This window comes from Lineus longissimus, chromosome 19 (assembly GCF_910592395.1).
Source record: "Lineus longissimus chromosome 19, tnLinLong1.2, whole genome shotgun sequence".
Taxonomy (NCBI): domain Eukaryota; kingdom Metazoa; phylum Nemertea; class Pilidiophora; order Heteronemertea; family Lineidae; genus Lineus; species Lineus longissimus.
Window position 1 is genome coordinate 10,591,832 of NC_088326.1, and position 20,314 is coordinate 10,612,145.

At 42.5% G+C, this 20,314-nt stretch overlaps 1 protein-coding gene across 1 annotated transcript; it reads left to right on the plus strand.

Annotated features, from left to right (window-relative positions):
- The first annotated feature begins 6,002 nt into the window (after window positions 1-6,002).
- On the plus strand, window positions 6,003-20,194 carry LOC135503227 (uncharacterized). The gene is made up of 2 exons (XM_064796695.1): window positions 6,003-6,018; window positions 16,818-20,194. The coding sequence occupies exon 2, from the start codon at window positions 16,826-16,828 to the stop codon at window positions 18,662-18,664; it is 1,839 nt and encodes a 612-aa protein (XP_064652765.1). The 5' UTR covers window positions 6,003-6,018; window positions 16,818-16,825; the 3' UTR covers window positions 18,665-20,194.
- The last annotated feature ends 120 nt before the right edge of the window (window positions 20,195-20,314 follow it).

Genomic DNA, 20,314 nt, shown 5'->3' on the forward strand with positions numbered 1-20,314 from the left:
AATCAGTGCGATGCGAAATTCAATATGGCCCCCACGCTCACATCCTCAAAATAGGTTTCCACAATTTTCATTTCCATATGCAAACTAGCCACTCCACTAAGCCAACTTCACCATTATCTCACCTTCAACCTTAATAGGCTGAGGGGTTATGCTCGCTTTGCGATGCTATTTTTCATTCTGTGAAGTAAATTTCGACTTCAGTCTGCTGTAAAAAGGGTTCTGAACAATATTTTCTGAATTTCTGATTGCAAAACGGCTTCTTGCATTGAAAAATAATGTCCTCTGAATAAATTCCCCTTTGGCATGCCATACCTTGCCTCCTGCATTGCTACCATCCGACACAGCATCAGTAATTAGATGACCCAGTTACGAGGAAAACGTCCTCGTTTCGAAGAAGTCCATTCATTGATTATATTCAAGAACTACGGTTACAGTAAATAGACCTACATTGAGTCGGTATAAATGAAAGTAGCTGGGACCTGAATCAGACGAAGCACTGATCACCGCAAGTCTTCGAAAATACTACAGTAAGTATGATCGGTAACAACCTCAGTTAATGACAGTACATTCGTTTTATTAATGAAGTACATAATATTTCGCCGACCTGAATAGACAAGATTCAAGGTAAGGTTTTTAATTTCTTCCCGACTTGATGATAATGCCAGTCATTAGCCAGATGTACCAGACGGCATGTCAGGACACCCTTATCTGAGAGCCAAGAGCAGAGAGCCAAGAGCCACCAACCAAGAGCCAAGACTCCATTAAATAAGTGCCGTCAGAAAAGCCAGGAGCCAAAAAAAACTATGGCTAATGAATATAATTATTATCTTTGGGAATCCTAAGCCTACAGACACCCTACTTAAAAATAACTTTATTTTGTAACCGTTTATGACGTTGTCAGACATCGACGCGTGGATCGCAGTATCATCCCAGGATTTTTATCGTACTATCGTACCATCGTACTTTCGTACTACCAGGATTTTGTGCCTGCACTTCATGCACTGTGTACAATCACACGTGTTTGTCATTCCTGCCGAATCATGTAGCCTTGCGCAAATGCTGCAATCAGAACTGTTTTTTAAAGGCATGATATTGCTCAAGTTTATAAGTTCTGGAAAGCGGCCAATTCAAGCAAATGATGAGAGTAGGATCGCCTCATCGCACTACACTAGGCAAGGAGTGCCTATCTGCATGTATTGTAAAAAAACGGTAATCGTGGCTCTTTGCACTTGGCTCTTGGCTCTCAGATCAGGGTGTCCCCGGCATGTCTCCACTGCATGTGCCCACGAGTATGCAGGCCGTATCACATTATACGACTCGAACCAGACGCGACTATCTGTCGGCCGATCGGGTCGGATAATTAGGACAGTCTACGACCTAAACACGGCCCCGCATGCTGTCATATTCTGGCATGTCTCACAAAAACGCTTAAAAGACCATTTAGAATCACTGAAACATTCTAAAATTCACTTATGACATTAACAAGATTTAGGACTACACTTCTGCCAAGTTTTTTTTAAATCACGAAAATGTATGTACAAAAAGTGTACACGGAACCTATAGCAGATTTTATTGTGTGCTGAGCTCTAAATGATGACCCAGTTACGAGGAAAATGTCCTCGTTTCGAAGTAGTCCATTCATTGATTTCGCTCAAGAACCATGGTTACAGTACATAGGCCTACATTGAGTCGGTATGAATAAAAGTAGCCGGGAACTGAATCAGACGAAGCACTGATAACCGCAAACCTTCGAAAATACTACAGTATGTGTGATCGGTGACAACCTCAGTCAATGACAGTACATTCGTTTTATTAATGAAGTATATAATATTTCGCCGACCTTCATTAGCCAGTTGTACCAGACGGCATGTCAGGACACCCTTATCTGAGAGCAAAGAGCCGAGAGCCAAGAGCCACCAACCAAGAGCCAAGACTCCATTAAATAGCCAAGTGCCGCCAGAAAAGCCACGAGCTAAAGAAAAAGTATGGCTAATGAATATAATTATTATCTTTGGGAATCCTCAGCAATCAAAACGGTTTTTTTAAAAGGCATGATATTGCTCAAGTTTATAAGTTCTTGAAAGCGGCCGATTCAAGCAAATAATGAGAGTAGGATCGCCTCATCGCAATACACTAGGCAAGGAGTGCCTATCTACATGTATTGTAAAAAAACGGTAATCGTGGCTCTTGGCACTTGGCTCTTGGCTCTTAGAACAGGGTGTCCCCGGCCGGGCGGTAGGATCTACCAAGATAAACATTGACACAGAGAGTATCACTTGCCTCAACAGCATCAGTCAGGAATTCATGGACTAAGTCGGTGCTTCAAGGGAAAGTGTCACTATGACTGTGATAGAGGAAGTCACGAGATTGAATGGTGAATTAGGACTTGACATTGGTGATTTAGGGAACGGTCTGGCTGTAATAAATGGGGGTCATCAAATCAGAGGAGGTAAAACAAAGCGGGATTTCCGACAATTGAAGAAGGTGTGCAACATAACCTTTCAAAAAAATCGGCCGTGTGCGGTAGTTTTCCTATTGAAGCATCTACCTGACTCTCGCCTTGCTACATTAGGCTCATCTGATGGTTGTTTGGCGAACACGATTTACTTCCATGACGAAGTATCTTCTTCACTGACGGGCACAATCACAGAGGGAGTTCACCCTGCTCAAGACATGGCCTTCACATCCACTGGTGAAGTAGTAGTGGCAAGATGGGAAAAGCCGCCCATTAGAGTGTTCAATCCTGCTACTGGTGCATACCGTGATATTAACATTACCCATAATGGGGAGTTGATTGATGAGCTGTGGCGTGTTTGCCTTAACTTCTTTCAGTAATTCACTTCTTCTTGTTGTAAAACCGAATAGCACCGTCATTCAGTGTATCAGGTTACCTGGACATTTTCACCGGATGGGTTTCTGTTCACTGAATAGAACCCTATATATCACTGCTAGTGACAGGATCCTGAGGTTTCACTGGAGTAATGACATCCTTGAAGAGATCTCATCATGTTCACAGGGCGTGGAAGGATTCTATTGCTATGATGTTTGTATTGGTAGTGGTGGATGCTTCAGTTGTCCTTAAATTCAAGTGTCAGTTAAAGACCTGGCTGTACGCGAGGCACTTTGAGGGGGGCAGCGCCTTGAGCACGATTTGTTCGGTGGAAAGGCGCACCACACAAATTTTATAATGTATGTATGTATGTATGGATGTGTTGGTGGCTGGTTGGATGGGGAACCGTCACAGTGATATCTACCAGGTGACGGAAGGAGAAGATGAGGAGGACATGGTATTGAGGGAGATAGAGTATAAGATCATGTGATGATATTGGAACATATCTTCTTAGCATCTTTTTGGAAGGGATTTATTGATATACTATTGGTTTATTTGGACTGGGGGTAACTATATACCTTAGATCGAGAAAATCTTCCTCCCTTACTCGTCATGCGTGAAAAAATGCGCCGTTTTATGCATCGATTTACGTGTAACTTTGTATTGCTATATCGAGAGACAACTCCATACGGTGTCCTCCAAAACTATCAGCCAAAACAGTTGGCGAAGCTCAAGCATGAGGCTCTGACTCTTAAGTTAGGAAATCACATGACAACATCATCCCAGCACCATGAACATCGACAACTGGTCACCCATTTGATCGGCCGGATTCGTTTATTTCCCACCAAATGACGACACTCGCGTCAATGCAGCTGAGTACGTCCTCATCTGACAAGAGCCAGATGTCTGGGCGCTGTTGTTCAAAACAATTTCACTTACACCGATGGACTCTTTAAATTTACTTCACACGAATGAAAGTGACTAGTGATTTAACAAAGAGCCCTTCAAATAATTGACTCTTTGAAAGACTCTGGTTGACACTGGTGTTAGTGACAAAACCTGTTTTGAAGACCCAGGACCACAAGACATAATAGAGAAGACAGACATGTAGAAACGGATAATAATGTGATATACAACTGCATGTACATGTATGTCGTTTCAGCTCTTCGACGTAACTTTAGGGTGTAGCGATGTACACGTATGTCATATATGGAACATCCAACACAATAGAGCTAGCGACAATGTTATGGCTGTGCCCAGTACAACACCTTGTCAATAGATGTCGTATCCAGCCATGCCTTGATGACAGCCATTCCAAATCATAAAGAAACTAGTTATTTACCATTGTCCATTGGCTACAAAATGAATACATCGCAAGCTAATGCGACACAATATCGTCTTTCAAAGGACGCAACGGGTGTATTGTACGTGCCTTGCATAACTCAATCAAGTAGTGTACATCACTGATGTGTAGCAAGATATATAATAAAAACATTGATTGTCGTCCTAAGGTGGTCATCAGGACACCTCTCTAGTAAGGACAGCAGGATATCCTTGATAAAGAGGATTAGAATGTGTGTCATATGACTTCAGCTATCATTAGTATTGGATATGTTGATTTGGTAGAGGTTCTTACACTCTTAACCATAAACAACATCAAAAGAAGGATTTCCTTTTAGACATTTGCACAATGTAAACTGTCATTTGAATGCAGTGTTGACAATGTTGTGCTCATTTCTAAACGCACGGGATATCTATATATGTTTTATATATTGAATATATCTTTATAGTATAAATATGGGACAGTTTTACGACAAATTGTGCTCATTATTAATGTCACAAAGGTTGGTTGTCGTTGGCCTAATTTAAAAACTGTGTATCGAGTCATTTTATGAAAAGGTGCCGATACAAACATGCGTAAGGAATTGATACAGAACTGAAGGTATAGGTTGGTTGTCTCATGACTTAACATGAAGAATGGAGCTGAATTGATTTAGGCCAAAACCAATGCGCCTAACAGATGTTTTTGTACAAACAGACAGCTCCTTCGAACGGTAGTGTTGTGCGACAACCTACACCGATAGTGTTGTACCGGTATCAATGTCCTTCCTCTAACAGCTCTTTCCGAGGGTAGTATGTAAACACTGAAACGTTTCAAAAGAAACAGGTCAAACGAAACGAGTCAAAAATAAAAATATTGCATAAAAATGAATATTACTGAATAATTATACTCATGATCTGTGATAATGATTACAATAATTCTTTTTGCGTACTTCGATAGTCTGGATCGATTTTTAGGCGATGAATTTGGTAATTATTTTTTGCAACACGGCGACCCGCCTTGGCATTCCACATTTTCAGCGCAATAAGTAAATCGGCCTCGTCCCCGTGCCAATCTCCAAAAGCAGAGTTAATATTCAAAATATTATCTCTGCCCGAATTGGCTTTCATGTTGGCAAATCATTGTACATTATGCATTCCATGACACAGCTTGAGCTTCTGACCAGACTGATGTTATGTTTTGTTGTGCACGCCTTTTAGCCTATGATATCAATTCTATCTTTTGTTTTAAATTCGTGTTCGTTTTTTTTTGTTTACAAAACCGAACCATTAGTTCAGGGAAATGCCAGTTGAAATGCGGAATAACATGAATAATGCTATGACCTCTGATCTGCTGATGCTCCGTGTCAGAGTTCAAGGCAAAATTGGACATGTTCAATGCAACGTGTTCCAATAAATCGTCGTTATTGTCGTTAAAGTATACGATAGCGCTAATTAATATTGGGGCAGGGTACGAGGTTACATGGGGAAATACCGGTTTATCTAAATTGTGAACGAGCTGAACGGACTGTGGTAAATCTATTTATAATTAATCGCTTTCTGTTTGAATTTCTGTGGCTTTTATGTGGTAAAAATACAAAACAGAGCCTTAAAAACGACACATCAACAGAGTGCATTTTCAATTTCACGTTTTGACGATTTATTTGACTTGTTTCGTTTGACCTGTTTCTTTTGAAACGTTTCAGTGTTTACATGCTACCCTTTCCGAGCGATGTTGGCCCCAGTGTTCTGTGAGATAACCTACAGCGATAATGAAGTACTGGTGTCAATTTCAATAATCCTCTAACAGCTCTATCTGAGCGAAGTTTGGCCCCGGTGGTGTATCTCAACCGAAGAAAACCGAAAAGGTATGTGTTATTCCATGTCAGATTTTGATATTTTTTTTCCTTTTTTGCGCAATTTGTTTATGGTAACTGGGTAATATTGCCCTTAATAATGCCAATGGTCCTTTAATGACTGTTTTCTCATTTTATGGGAAGATCAGTGGCGTAGTGGTTAGAGCACCGGGCTCATAATCAGGAGGTCGTGGGTTCGATTCTCGGAAGGGTCACTGCTGTTTCGTCTTTGTGTCTTTGAGCAAGGCACTTGCTTCTCTCCACCCAGGAGTAAATGGTATCTAGCTGGCAGAGTTGGCACACTATGAATGTTAGTCCTGAGCGCTGTATAGCTGGAGCTCGGACCGGTAATACTCCCAGAGAGTAGAGCTTGAACCAGGAATGTACCAGGAATGTACAATAGCTAGGGGTGATAATGTGAAGCGCTTTGAGCGACTGAAACAAGTTGGATTTAGCGCTATATAAGTCTCATAATTATGTTTTAACGGTTCAAAGGGTGACAGGGCGCGTATTAACACGCTAAGCGTATCATAAACTACTTCTGGAAAACTTTTAAAGGGCTGAAATATAGAATAGCCCCAAAACTACCACGTCATGAGTCACAAACTGTAGTTAACCACTTGACCGCGGAGAGCGTCTATACGCGCAAAAAACCCTGACTAACCGGCGGAGAGCGTCCTTACACGCTGATTTCTGTACATTATTCCATATGTATCTACTGTACAATTGACGGTACATACGGATGAGGTAATGGCTTGGGATTGATTCGCTGAATGTCGGCAGTGTTTCTGTCTGCGTAAAGATGGCAGGGGTGATGTTTTGGCACAAAAGTATCCCACGCTCAAGTGCACGATTCGCCAGTAGGGCTATTTTCCATCTTAGTACAGCGAAATAATTTATCCCAGTCTTTACGACGATAATTATGCTGAATCAAACACGAACCAGTCCCTTAACTGTGCATGGTTGATCTCCAGGGCGGAGATGAATTTGACCCCAAACCTCTGTCCTGACTCGATGTCATCCACGCGCGCGTTACCATCTGAGCAGGGGCGTAGCTAGCGGTGTGTTGGGGGGGGGGGGGGGCAACTATCACCAGAATGTGTTTGGACAATGATTTAGCCGACCCCCCCCCCCACCACCACCACCACCACCACCACCACCACCACCAAAAGTGTGCCAGTGCTTCCCTTGTTGTTTGGTAAATAGTGGTCGTCTAATCTGCGAATAAGAGAACGGGAAAAGAGAAACTCTGAAATCCTGCAAACACTGACAGATGTTACACCGGTATATCACAAACGCTGCTGCCACCTGCCTGAAGGAATAGCAAACCAATATTAATGACCTTGTTATGGCAAGCCAAAGCGGAATTTATTCAGGACCGATTGTTTACATCAGGACTAAAATTTACGCCAGAATCACGCTATGAATTGCCAAAGTGTACAAAACTTTATCTCAGACCGAACTTTGACAACACCAAGTTAAAGATTCCGATTCATGTATGTTTTTCCTTCAGAATAATTCATTGGCATGTTTCCCAAAATTTTTGGTCAGAACGAAAAACACGGCAGGATTTTTATCCTTCAGAATTTCAATGACCACAGGACTCACGTGACTCCTGCCAGAACGCACGTGACCATTTAAACTGCTGACGTCTTATAGTCTAGTTGTCGTCGCTCACACGACATAGCTCTGCATCATGGCACCAAATCGAGCAGACGAATTGAACAATTTGTTCAATTGCAGCAGTTTTGAGGATCTCTTGAGAGATCTACGGAAAAACACATCCGGTACTCCGGATGGTGTTCGCCTAGGGCTCGTAACTTTGTGCCGTGCGACGTCATCGTGTTTGTGGTCACGTGATAACTGGCAGGAGTCACGTGATTACTGGCAGAAGTCACGTGAATTCTGCTGAATTTTTCATTCTGCCCGCAAAAACAATTCTGACGCATTTTGCATTCTTGGATAAAATAAAGTTTCAGAACGACTTTTTGGGCAGAACGAATTTTTTGGCAGAATATAGTGTTTTTACCCCTCAGCCCAAATGGGCTAGAGGGGTATTGTCGTCACGTGCGCCGTCCGTCCAGGCGGGTGGGCGGGCGGGCCGCGTCTGCTACTTGGTTTCCGTCGATTTCTAGGAGAACGGCTTTGACAATCAATTCAATTTTTTGTACGTACACTGGGGGTGACTAGAGGAAGGTTCCTTTCGAAAACGGGCTCGTTCTGATTCTCAATATGGTCACCAGGGCGGCGTGCTTGAAATTGGTTTCCGTCAATTTCGAGGAGAACCGTTCGTCCGATCAAATTCATTTTTTGTATGTACGTTGGGGGTGACTAGAGGAAGATTCCTTTCGAAAACCGGCTCGTTCTGATTCTCAATATGGTCACCAGGGCAATGTGCTTGAAATCGGTTTCCGTCAATTTCGAGGAGAACGGCTTGGAGGATGGAATCAATTTTTAGTGGGTGTAGGCCTAATGCAGTTTTGTAAGGGGAGGTGCCTTTCGAAAATCAGCGCGATGCGAAATTCAATATGGCCCCCACGCTCACATAGTCAAAATAGATTTCCACAATTTTCATTTCCATATGCAAACTAGCCACTCCACTAAGCCAACTTCACCATTATCTCACCTTCAACCTTAATAGGCTGAGGGGTTATGCTCGCTTTGCGATGCTATTTTTCATTCTGTGAAGTAAATTTCGACTTCAGTCTGCTGTAAAAAGGGTTCTGAACAATATTTTCTGAATTTCTGATTGCAAAACGGCTTCTTGCATTGAAAAATAATGTCCTCTGAATAAATTCCCCTTTGGCATGCCATACCTTGCCTCCTGCATTGCTACCATCCGACACAGCATCAGTAATTAGATGACCCAGTTACGAGGAAAACGTCCTCGTTTCGAAGAAATCCATTCATTGATTATATTCAAGAACTACGGTTACAGTAAATAGACCTACATTGAGTCGGTATAAATGAAAGTAGCTGGGACCTGAATCAGACGAAGCACTGATCACCGCAAGTCTTCGAAAATACTACAGTAAGTATGATCGGTAACAACCTCAGTCAATGACAGTACATTCGTTTTATTAATGAAGTACATAATATTTCGCCGACCTGAATAGACAAGATTCAAGGTAAGGTTTTTAATTTCTTCCCGACTTGATGATAATGCCAGTCATTAGCCAGATGTACCAGACGGCATGTCAGGACACCCTTATCTGAGAGCCAAGAGCAGAGAGCCAAGAGCCACCAACCAAGAGCCAAGACTCCATTAAATAAGTGCCGCCAGAAAAGCAACGAGCCAAAAAAAACTATGGCTAATGAATATAATTATTATCTTTGGGAATCCTAAGCCTACAGGCACCCTACTTAAAAATAACTTTATTTTGTAACCGTTTATGACTTGTCAGACATCACCTCGTGGATAGCAGTATCATCCCAGGATTTTTATCGTACTATCGTACTATCAGGATTTTGTGCCTGCACTTCATGCACTGTGTACAATCACACGTGTTTGTCATTCCTGCCGAATCATGTAGCCTTGCGCAAATACTGCAATCAGAACTGTTTTTAAAAGGCCTGATATTGCTCAAGTTTATAAGTTCTTGAAAGCGGCCAATTCAAGCAAATGATGAGAGTAGGATCGCCTCATCCCACTACACTAGGCAAGGAGTGCCTATCTGCATGTATTGTAAAAAAAACGGTAATCGTGGCTCTTGCCACTTGGCTCTTGGCTCTCAGATCAGGGTGTCCCCGGCATGTCTCCACTGCATGTGCCCACGATTATACAGGCCGTATCACATTATACGACTCGAACCAGACCCGACTAGTTAAGAATCTGTCGGCCGATCGGGTCGGATAATGTGGACAGTCTACGACCTAAACACGGCCCCGCATCGTGTCATATTCTGGAATGTCTCACAAAAACGCTAATAAAACAATTTGGAATCATTGGAACTTTCTAAAATTCACTTATGACATTAACAGGACTAGCATATACCCATGGAGCGGGCAAAGTTGAAATGTAATATACATTAGTTAAATGGGCACGATGATTGAACTACATTAAATTTCTAACGTTACTGAAGTTTTATTAAAGGTAAAACACGAAATGAACTGCATTTAGGGACTTATTGCTGCTATCAACATGCAGCCCCCAATAGACTGATTGGTGTACGCTATTTTGCACAATGCATTGAGACCAGTGACAGCAGGTCCTGTTCCAAATAAGGGCCTCACATATTAGGCATATCACCTACCCACTCCCGTACCCAATGCCACTGTCGGACCAAAGCCAGGCGCATGGAGAGATGCAGAACGCAATTCAAACTGACAACATCAATCAGTAAAGAATAAAGGCCGGGTCTATTTGGCAAGCCGCTCGCCGAACAGGCATCTTTTTTTGTCCTGTTTGGAGAGCCGCTTGCCAAACAGCACTAAAAAGCCACCCTGTTCGGCAAGCCGGGCTTGCCAAACAGGGCAAAAATACTACCCTCTTTGGCGAGCCGGAGAGGTTACAACATGTTGGCCAATCAGAGAGCAGTGACGTCATATTCGAATTTATATGCGCATATTTAACAATGGCCGACTTCCCGCTCTCGATTCAATTTCTGTTACTAAACTCGGGTTTTGGTCAATAATCCATGAAGAAGCATGTACATGTACATGACTGTATGGATTTACAAAAAAAGTCATCAACGTGATTTAACTGCTAAGCGTGTTAAATGCATTAGTGTGCATTTCTAAAGGCGTTTCACTGTAACTCCAGTGTTGCTGACCGTGTTGCCACGAATGATAATGAGCTCCTGGATGGTTGAATATGCATGAGTTCGGCTCTCCATCTAGGGCAGAAAAAAGGCGCTGTTTGGTGAGCCGGGCTTGCCAAATAGTCACTTCCAAGAATAAATCAAAGAGCAAGCGCTGGCCCCTGTACATATTTTGTCCATCCTGGCATAACTGTTTATTGATACCCTGACTGCATGTTCCGGTAGGCCACCCTGCAGAATTTGCCTTATCACTCCGGTCAGTGTTTCTCGAATAGAACTAAAATAGAATAGGCTAATCATTAATCTCTCTGCTAATACCCTGCACCATGGACCAGGTTGTATAGCACTACATACGTGCTGGAAGCTAATATTGATGTGGCAGGGAGAATATGCGAGAAGTTTGTGTATGCTTTTGAGAATGAGCGGAGCTCTCCAGTCGACGTGCTCTCTGAAAAGTTGTTATTTATTCCAAAACCACCAAGATATTCGACGTATGACACCCTCAGTGACACTCTTACTTATGATCCACACCTACGAAGCCAAAAGTTGCAAGAATTCGACGCATTTCCGAGGCCCAATTTTGAAACAAAAATCGCCTCCTATTTAGCGGCCACAACGCGCATTATAGTATAGACATAGGACTACACTTCTGCAAAGTGTTTTTTTAAATCACGAAAATGTGTGTACACAAAGTGTACACGGACTCTATAGCAGATTTAATTGTATACTGAGCCCTAGATGATGACCCAGTTACGAGGAAAATGTCCTCGTTTCGAAGTAGTCCATTCATTGATTACGCTCAAGAACCATGGTTACAGTAAATAGCGGCGGGCAGAAAATGCATGCTGCATACCGTCTGCAGACTGGGGGTTTTCTCGTGAGTCAATAGAATCTAAGGTCTGGAATTAGGGGACCATATCAGCAGTTGCTTTCAGCCAACTTCTGTATTAAAATTAAGATCTGGAATTAGGGGACCATCTCAACAGTTGCCATGTGATTTTCACACTAAAAAATAAGAGGCCATTTCAGGTATATGCCAAACGGTAGAACAAAGATTATCTAGGCCGTTGTGCAAACAGGCTTTGCGATACACCACGAGTTGGGGTGTAGGCCTAAATTCCTTTAACTGTGAACCAAGTGCATCCACTGGCACGCTACATGTATGTGTGACTCGCACGGATTTAGCACGTAGGGCCTACATGATGCTAATCAGCTAGGATGTATCTTGTGACCAGGACTGTAGTAATAAACATTTGCCTGAAAACATTTTTTATTTGGCCTAACAACACCTGTTTAGAATGTCAAAGAGGCCGGTATTTTCACTTAACATCAAGAGACAGAGGAGAACTGTCAAGGTGGGTGTTTGATATACAATGGTTTTCTGTTCCCTGGGTTTCTTCATTCTGTTATCTTTAATTATATTTACCCATGTCATTCAGCACTTTTTATCATGAAATGCTGCCTTTGAAACGAACCCAACCTTGCCGGCCAATCAACCAGGCACACGAGGCACAACAGGCCGATACAACATACATGTTCTGTATTAAGTACGTCATCTGTCATGCACACCCAAAAAACATCTTCCTGCAAGATGATTCACACTGGTAATTCAAATATAAGAAAACAAACTTTGAAGAAAAGTTGGCGCAAAGCAACTACTGATATGGTCCCATAATTCCAAACCTTAGATTCTATTGACTCATGAGAAAACCCCCAGTCTGCAGACGGTATGCAGCATGCATTTTCTGCCCGCCGCAGTAAATAGACCTACACTGGGTCGGTATAAATGAAAATAGCTGGGACCTGAATCAGACGAAGCATTGATCACCGCAAACCTTCGAAAATACTACAGTATGTATGATCGGTGACAACCTCGGTCAATGACAGTATATTCGTTTTATTAATGAAGTATATAATATTTCGGCAACCTGAATAGACAAGATTCAATGTAAGGTTTTAAATTTCTTCCCGACTTGATGATAATGCCAGTCATTAGCCAGATGTACCAGACGGCATGTCAGGACACCCTTATCTGAGAGCCAAGAGCCGGGAGCCAAGAGCCACCAACCAAGAGCCAAGACTCCATTAAATAGCCAAGTTCCGCCAGAAAAGCCACGAGCTAAAGAAAAAGTATGGCTAATGAATATGATTATTATCTTTGGGAATCCTAAGCAATCAAAACTGTTTTTAAAAGGCATGATATTGCTCAAGTTTATAAGTTCTTGAAAGCGACCGATTCAAGCAAATAATGATAGTAGGGTCGCCTCATCGCACCACATTAGGCAAGGAGTGCCTATCTGCATGTATTGTAAAAAACGGTAATCGTGGCTTTTGGCACTTGGCTCTTGGCTCTCACATCAGGGTGTCCCCGGCCGGGCAGTAGGATCTACCAAGATAACCATTGATACAGAGAGTATTACTTGCCTCAACAGCATCAGTCAGGAACTCATCGACTTAGTCGGTGCTTCAAGGGAAGGGTCACTATGACTGTGATAGAGGAAGTCACGAGATTGACATTGGTGATTTAGGGAACGGTCTGGCTGTAATAAGTGGGGATCATCAAATCAGAAGAGGTAAAACAAAGCGGGATTTCCGACAATTGAAGAAGGTGTGCAACATAACCTTTCCAAAAAATGGGCCGTGTGCGGTAGCTTTCCTATTGAAGCATCTACCTGACTCTCGCCTTGCTACATTAGGCTCATCTGATGGTTGTTTCGCGAACACGATTTACTTCCATGACGAAGTATCTTCTTCACTTACGGGCACAATCACAGAGGGAGTTCACCCTGCTGATGACTTGGCCTTCACATCCACTGGTGAAGTAGTAGTGGCAAGATGGGAAAAGCCGCCTATTAGAGTTTTCAAGCCTGCTACTGGTGCATACCGTGATATTAACATTACCCATGATGGGGAGGTGATTGGTAGGCTGTGGCGTGTTGAGACTGATGAGTCTGACAACATGTTTGCCTTAACTTCTTTCAGTAATTCATTACTTCTTGTTGTGAAACCGAATGGCACCGTCATTCAGTGTATCAGGTTTATACCTGGACCTTCTCACCGTATGGGTTTCTGTTCACTGAATAGAACCCTATATATCACTGCTAGTGACAGGATCCTGAAGTTTCACTGGAGTAATGACATCCTTGAAGAGATATCATCATGTTCACAGGGCGTGGAAGGATTCTATTGCTATGATGTTTGTATTGGTAGCGGTGGCGAGATGTTGGTGGCTGGTTGGATGGGGAACCGTGATATCAGTATCTACCAGGTGACGGAAGGAGAAGATGAGGAGGACATGGTATTGAGGGAGATAGAGTATAAGATCATATTAATATATTTGAACATATCTTCTTAGCGTATTTTATGACGGGATTTATTGATATACTATTGGTTTATTGGGACTGGGGGTTACTATATACATTAGATCGAGAAAATCTTCCTCTCTTACTCGTCATGCTGGAAAAAATGCGCCGTTTTATACATCGATTTACGTGTAACTTTGTATTGCTATATCGAGACACAACCCCATACGGTGTCCTCCAAAACTATCAGCCAAAACCATTGGCGAAGCTCAAGCATGAGAAGACTACAAATGCGGCTCTGACTCTTCAGTTAGGAAATCATATGACGACATCATCCCAGCACCATGAACATCGACAACTGGTCACCCATTTGATCGGCTGGATTCGTTTATTTCCCACCAAATGACGTCACTCGCGCCAATGCAGCTGAGTACGTCCTCATCTGACAAGAGCCAGATGTCTGGGCGCTGTTGTTCAAAACAATTATTTGGTGATTTAATTTATCAGCTCGGCTGGTTGGTGAGAAGCGGGAGTGTTGGTCAAAGGACGCCAGACGCACCCGCATTTTAATCACCAAATAAACGCTTGAGCCAAACGCACTGTGGCGCAGTGGCGACTTGCGCAGGAAACCCTTACCAACCCCCCCCCCCCCCCCCCCCCACACACACGTTCTTGTCTAATTATCTTCCAACCTTCATGGGGGTAGGCTAGAAAACTATACGATACTGATATACATACCTTCCCAACCTTAAGCCGCCTAGTTTTCTTCTAACCTTCCAAGGCTTACATTTACTTTTAACCTCTCGACGAACAATTCAGTGACAATGACACCCTCAATAAAAACAATGATTATCGTCCTAAGGTCATCAGGACACCTCTCTAGAAAGGACAGCAGGGTATCCTTGATAAAGAGGATTAGAATGTGTGTCATATGACTGAAGGATTTCCTTTTAGACATTTGTACAATGTAAACTATCATTTGAATGCAGTGTTGAGAATGTTGTGCTCATTTCTAAACGCACGGGATATCTATATATGTTTTATATATTGAATATATCTTTATAGTATAAATATGGGACAGTTTTACGACAAATGGTGCTCATTATTAATGTCTTTGCAAAGGTTGGTTGTCGTTGGCCTAATTTACAAACTGTGTATCGAGTCATTTTATAAAAAGGTGCCGATACAAACATGTGTAAGGAATTGATACAGAACTGAAGGTATAGTTTGGTTGTCTCATGACTTAACATGAAGAATGGAGCTTAATTGATTTAGGCCAAAACCGATGCGCCTAACAGATGTTTTTGTACAAACAGACAGCTCCTTCGAACGGTAGTGTTGTGCAAAAACCTACACCGATAGTGTTGTGCCGGGATCAATGTCCTTCCTGTAACAGCTCTATCCGAGCGATGTTGGCCCCAGTGTTCTGTGAGATAACCTACACCGATAATGAGGTACCGGTGTCAATTTCCATAATCCTCTAACAGCGCTATCTGAGCGATGTTTGGCCCCGGTGTTGTTTCTAAACCGAAGAGAACCGAAAAGACATGGCCCATGTGTAGTGTTATTGTCAATGTATACGTTTATGTTTATGGCTGAGCTGATTTATAAAGCATATGTAATGCTCATATCAGAAACGTTTTGATAATATGACATGGTTTACAACAAAGACAAAGTTTTGCTAAATGATGATCTGGTTTAAACTGATCATCAGTTAGCTATCTGACGACTCCTAAAGCAATATGGCGTCGTTCACATATATAATTACATTGTAGTAACATCTGCTAAAGCTGCGATTATATAGAGTTCATGTTTTCACATGTAACGTGTCACTGTTCAATTTTCATGCGTGACATGAAGTACGAACAAGTCATTTCTAAAAAGTGGGCTACGTACGATTCACGACGTCACTTTTCACCCTGACGTCCTGTTTTCAAGCCGAATTAAAGTTAACTCGTGAAAAGTAAATCATGACAAGTTACAACGTAAACCCGACCATGGGAACATTTCCGAACTAGGCGATCGAGGGAACTTGACTCTTTATTTTAAAAAAAATATTGATTTATCGCCGAGACACGCCTAACATACAAACTACAGTGAAACGTCCCTTAGCGGACACCTCTCTATTAAGGACAATCTCTCTATTAAGGACACTAGTTCTGGGAGTAAAAAAAGGGGAATATCGCCTACTCGATAAAAAGCAATGCCACCTTTTTTCGCCAACAGCCACTCTTGGCATCAAGGCGAGCAAGAATTTAACGGTCCGAAAATCCTGCACGACCGAATACTATTAATCAATGACAAGAGTTTATCCATAAGAATCTAGCCAATCACGAGTTCAGAAGACAGAATCTAGCTGACTGAGTTTTCTTCTACCAGGTACATTTTCAATTTCTTAAAGGCCCGGAAAATGAAAAAGTTGGGTAAAACCACATGTCGTGCTGCATTCACTTTTAACAGATTAGCGCATTATACTCTGCAACTGAACAGTCCAAAGCGCTCCGGACCAAACCAAAGAGCACACATACTCTTGTGCAGTACTTTACTTGGCCATTTCAGAACAGTTGATGCCGTGGATCGAAGGAACACCCATCACCACTTTGAGACACGCTTAAACATTTAACCTCAGTTCGAGACCCGAGTTGTTTTATTTCTGATTTTCATTTTCAGTAATTTCTCCCCTACACTACATACAAGACACTATGTGATACTAACGACACTCTCATGATTATTTTTATTCTCTTCCCAGAATTCAAGATGGCCGCCGCCCCTGCCGACAGCAGCTTGAGCAGTGAATTAGAGTGTGCCATCTGCTCCGATCAACTGAAACAGCCGAAGTATATCGGTTCCTGCAACCACACATTCTGCAAGGAGTGCATCGATAAGTATTGGGTCTCCCTTGAGAAGCGGAGAACAATTCCTTGTCCACAATGCCGCGAAGAATGCCCAATCCCGTCAAATGGCGTGGATGACCTGAAGGATAACTTCATGGTAACCAACATCATAGAGACATATCGAAAGCAACAACAGAAAGCTGCACTTCTCACGGAAATCAAATGTACCTTGTGTCGGAATGGAGCGTCCTGTTTTTGCAAAGATTGTGATTTAAAATTATGTCCTGAATGCAAACGAAACCATGACCGTAACCCCCAAAATCATGACCACCACTTATTTGGTCTCTGCCGCTCCCATGGCAATGGATTGTTGTTTTTCTGCAATCCTTGCAAACAGGCTGTCTGTGGTGTCTGCAGATTATCTGATCACAAAGACTGTGTCCACGAGGTGACACCAAGCCGTCAAGTTGCTATCAACTTAATATCAAGAATCCAAGCCTGTTCGGCTGAACTAGAAGACGCGATTAGGACTCAACTTGGAAACCAAGAAACGAAACTGTCGGGGCTTCGTGACATTGTCCAGCAACAGTCGACTTCCGCTGAAAAGCAAGCGACTGTCGGTACCGAAAATAACATAGCTAAGAATAGGAAAGACATCCGGGATCACCAGGCAAAGAGTCAAACGATACAAAAGAAAATCGATATCTTATTGAAGGAAAAGGAGAAGGAGGATGAAATTACAAAGCAACTCGTCAAAGACGTAGACAAACTCGAGAAAGAGAAGGCAAAAATCATCGCAAGCGTCAGAGAGAAGTTCACCAAATCATCTGAGAAGATCAACCTACGTCTTCGATCCCTTGAGACCCGTAGGCAAGAAATGAAAACAAAAATAGAGCAGGGCCGAGCAGTAGGATCTACCAAGATCACCATTGATACCGAGAGCATTGCTAACCTGACCAGTATCAGTCAGGAACTCGTGGACTTAGTCGGTGCTTTAAGGGACAGTGACACTGTGGCTGTGATAGAGGAAGTCACGAGATCGATCGGTAAAACAAAGCGGGATTTCCGACAATTGAAGAAGGTGTGTAACTTTACCTTTCCAGGAAATCGGCCGTGTGCGGGAGTTCTCCGATTGAAGCATCTACCTGACTCTCGCCTTGCTACATTAGCCCGCTCTAGTGGTGGTTGGGCGGACACGATTTACTTCCATGACGAAGTATCTTCTTCACTGACGGGCACAATCACAGAGGGAGTTTACCCTGCTATTGACATGGCCTTCACATCCACTGGTGAAGTAGTAGTGGCAAGACATGAAAAGCCGCCCATTGGAGTGTTCAAGCCTGCCACTGGTGCAAACCGTGATATTAACATTACCCATGATGGGGAGGTGATTGATGAGGTGTGGTCGGTTGAGACTGATGAGTCTGACAACATGTTTGCCTTAATTTCTTTCAATAATTCACGTCTTCTTGTTGTGAAACCGAATGGCACCGTCATTCAGTGTATTAGGTTCCCTGGACGTCCTTACTGTATGGGTTTCTGTTCACTGAATAGAACCCTATACATCGCTGTTGGTGACAGGATCCTGAGGTTTCACTGGAGTAATAACATCCTTGAAGAGATCTCATCATGTTCACACGGCGTGAAAGGATTCTGTTGCTGTGATGTTTGTATTGGTAGTGGTGGCGAGGTGTTGGTGGCTGGTTGGATGGGGAATGGTGATAGCGTTATCTACCAGGTGACAGAAGGAGCAGATGAGTAGGACATGGTATGGAGGGAGATAGAGTATCAAGATGGTGTGAAGAGAACAGGTCGTTCCTCGCCACATATCTGCATCAATGATGATCATCTCTGGCTTACATATAATAACAAGCTTGAAAAGGTCAAGTTGGTTTAAATATTGGGCGTATGTAGACCTACATTTTTGTGTTGACACCACCCTACAGTCTTAGATAACATAAGAAGCATTCATGTACCAGGATCGGATCTAGCGGGATACAACGTCTTCGAAAAACCTGTTCGTCATACAGATTTAGACGCTTTTGTGACACAATCTGGTGTTAAATTGCCAAAAAGTTAAAAACGGCCCCGGATACCATTAGATGGATAAGAAATGTTGAGTAAATTGGATAGATATTTGTCATGTAATAATTGTGCGATAGAAGTACTGGTAGACGTTGTTTGGCACCATTACGACATTAGGTCCATGTTCATAGTTACAGCCAAAATGCGTTTTTTCCTATGATGCATGCAGTACAGCTTCCTCTTTTTAAAATTCTTTGAAATTGTCATTGGTATAAGATCATATGATATTGGAAAATATCTTCTTAGCGTATTTTATGATGGGATTTATTGATATACTATTGGTTTATTGGGACTGGGGGTAACTATATACCTTAGATCTAGCAAATCTTCCTCCCTTACTCGTCATGTTGGAAAAAATGCGCCGTTTTATGCATCGATTTACGTGTAACTTTGTATTGCTATATCAAGAGACAACCCCATACGGTGTCCTCCAAAACTATCAGCCAAAACCGTTGGCGAAGCTCAAGCATGAGAAGACCACAAATGCGGCTCTGACTCTTCAGTAAGGAAATCACATGACAACATCATTCCAGCACGATGAACATCGGCAACTGGTCACCCATTTGATCGGCTGGATTCGTTTATTTCCCACCAAATGACGACACTCGCGTCAATGCAGCTGAGTACGTCCTCATCTGACAAGAGCCAGATGTCTGGGCGCTTATGTTCAAAACAATTTCACTAACACTGATGGACTCTTTAAATTTACTTCACATAAATGAAAGTGATTGCGCCAAGTGACTTGTGATTAAACAGAGAGCATTTCAGGTAATTGACTATTTGTAAGACTCTGGTTGACACTGGTGTTAGTGACAAAACTTGTTTTGAACACCCAGGCCCACGAGACAAAATAGAGAAGACAGGCATGTTGAAACGGATAATAATGTGTTATGTGTTATGGCTGTGCCCAGTACAACACCTTGTCAATAGATGTCGTATCCAGCCATGCCTTGATGACAGCTATTCCAGATCATAAAGAAATTTGTTATTTACCATTGTCCATTGGCTACACAATAAATACATCGCAAGCTAATGCGACACAATATCGTCTTTTACGGGACGTAAAGGGTGTATTGTACGTGCCTTGCATAATTCAATCAAGTAGTGTAAATCACTGATGTGTATCAAGATACCCTAGTGAAGACACCTTTCGGTGTTCTTAATAAATCTAAGCCTATGCTGTTGTCATTCAATAGCCAACCATGAAGACATATCTGATGTCAATGCATGTTCAACAAGGCATAGCAAATTTCAATTTCTGTGTTGGGCCAAACAATGAAAGGCCTACGTATCCAACCGACGTCACAAATGAGATTGAAAAGAAACG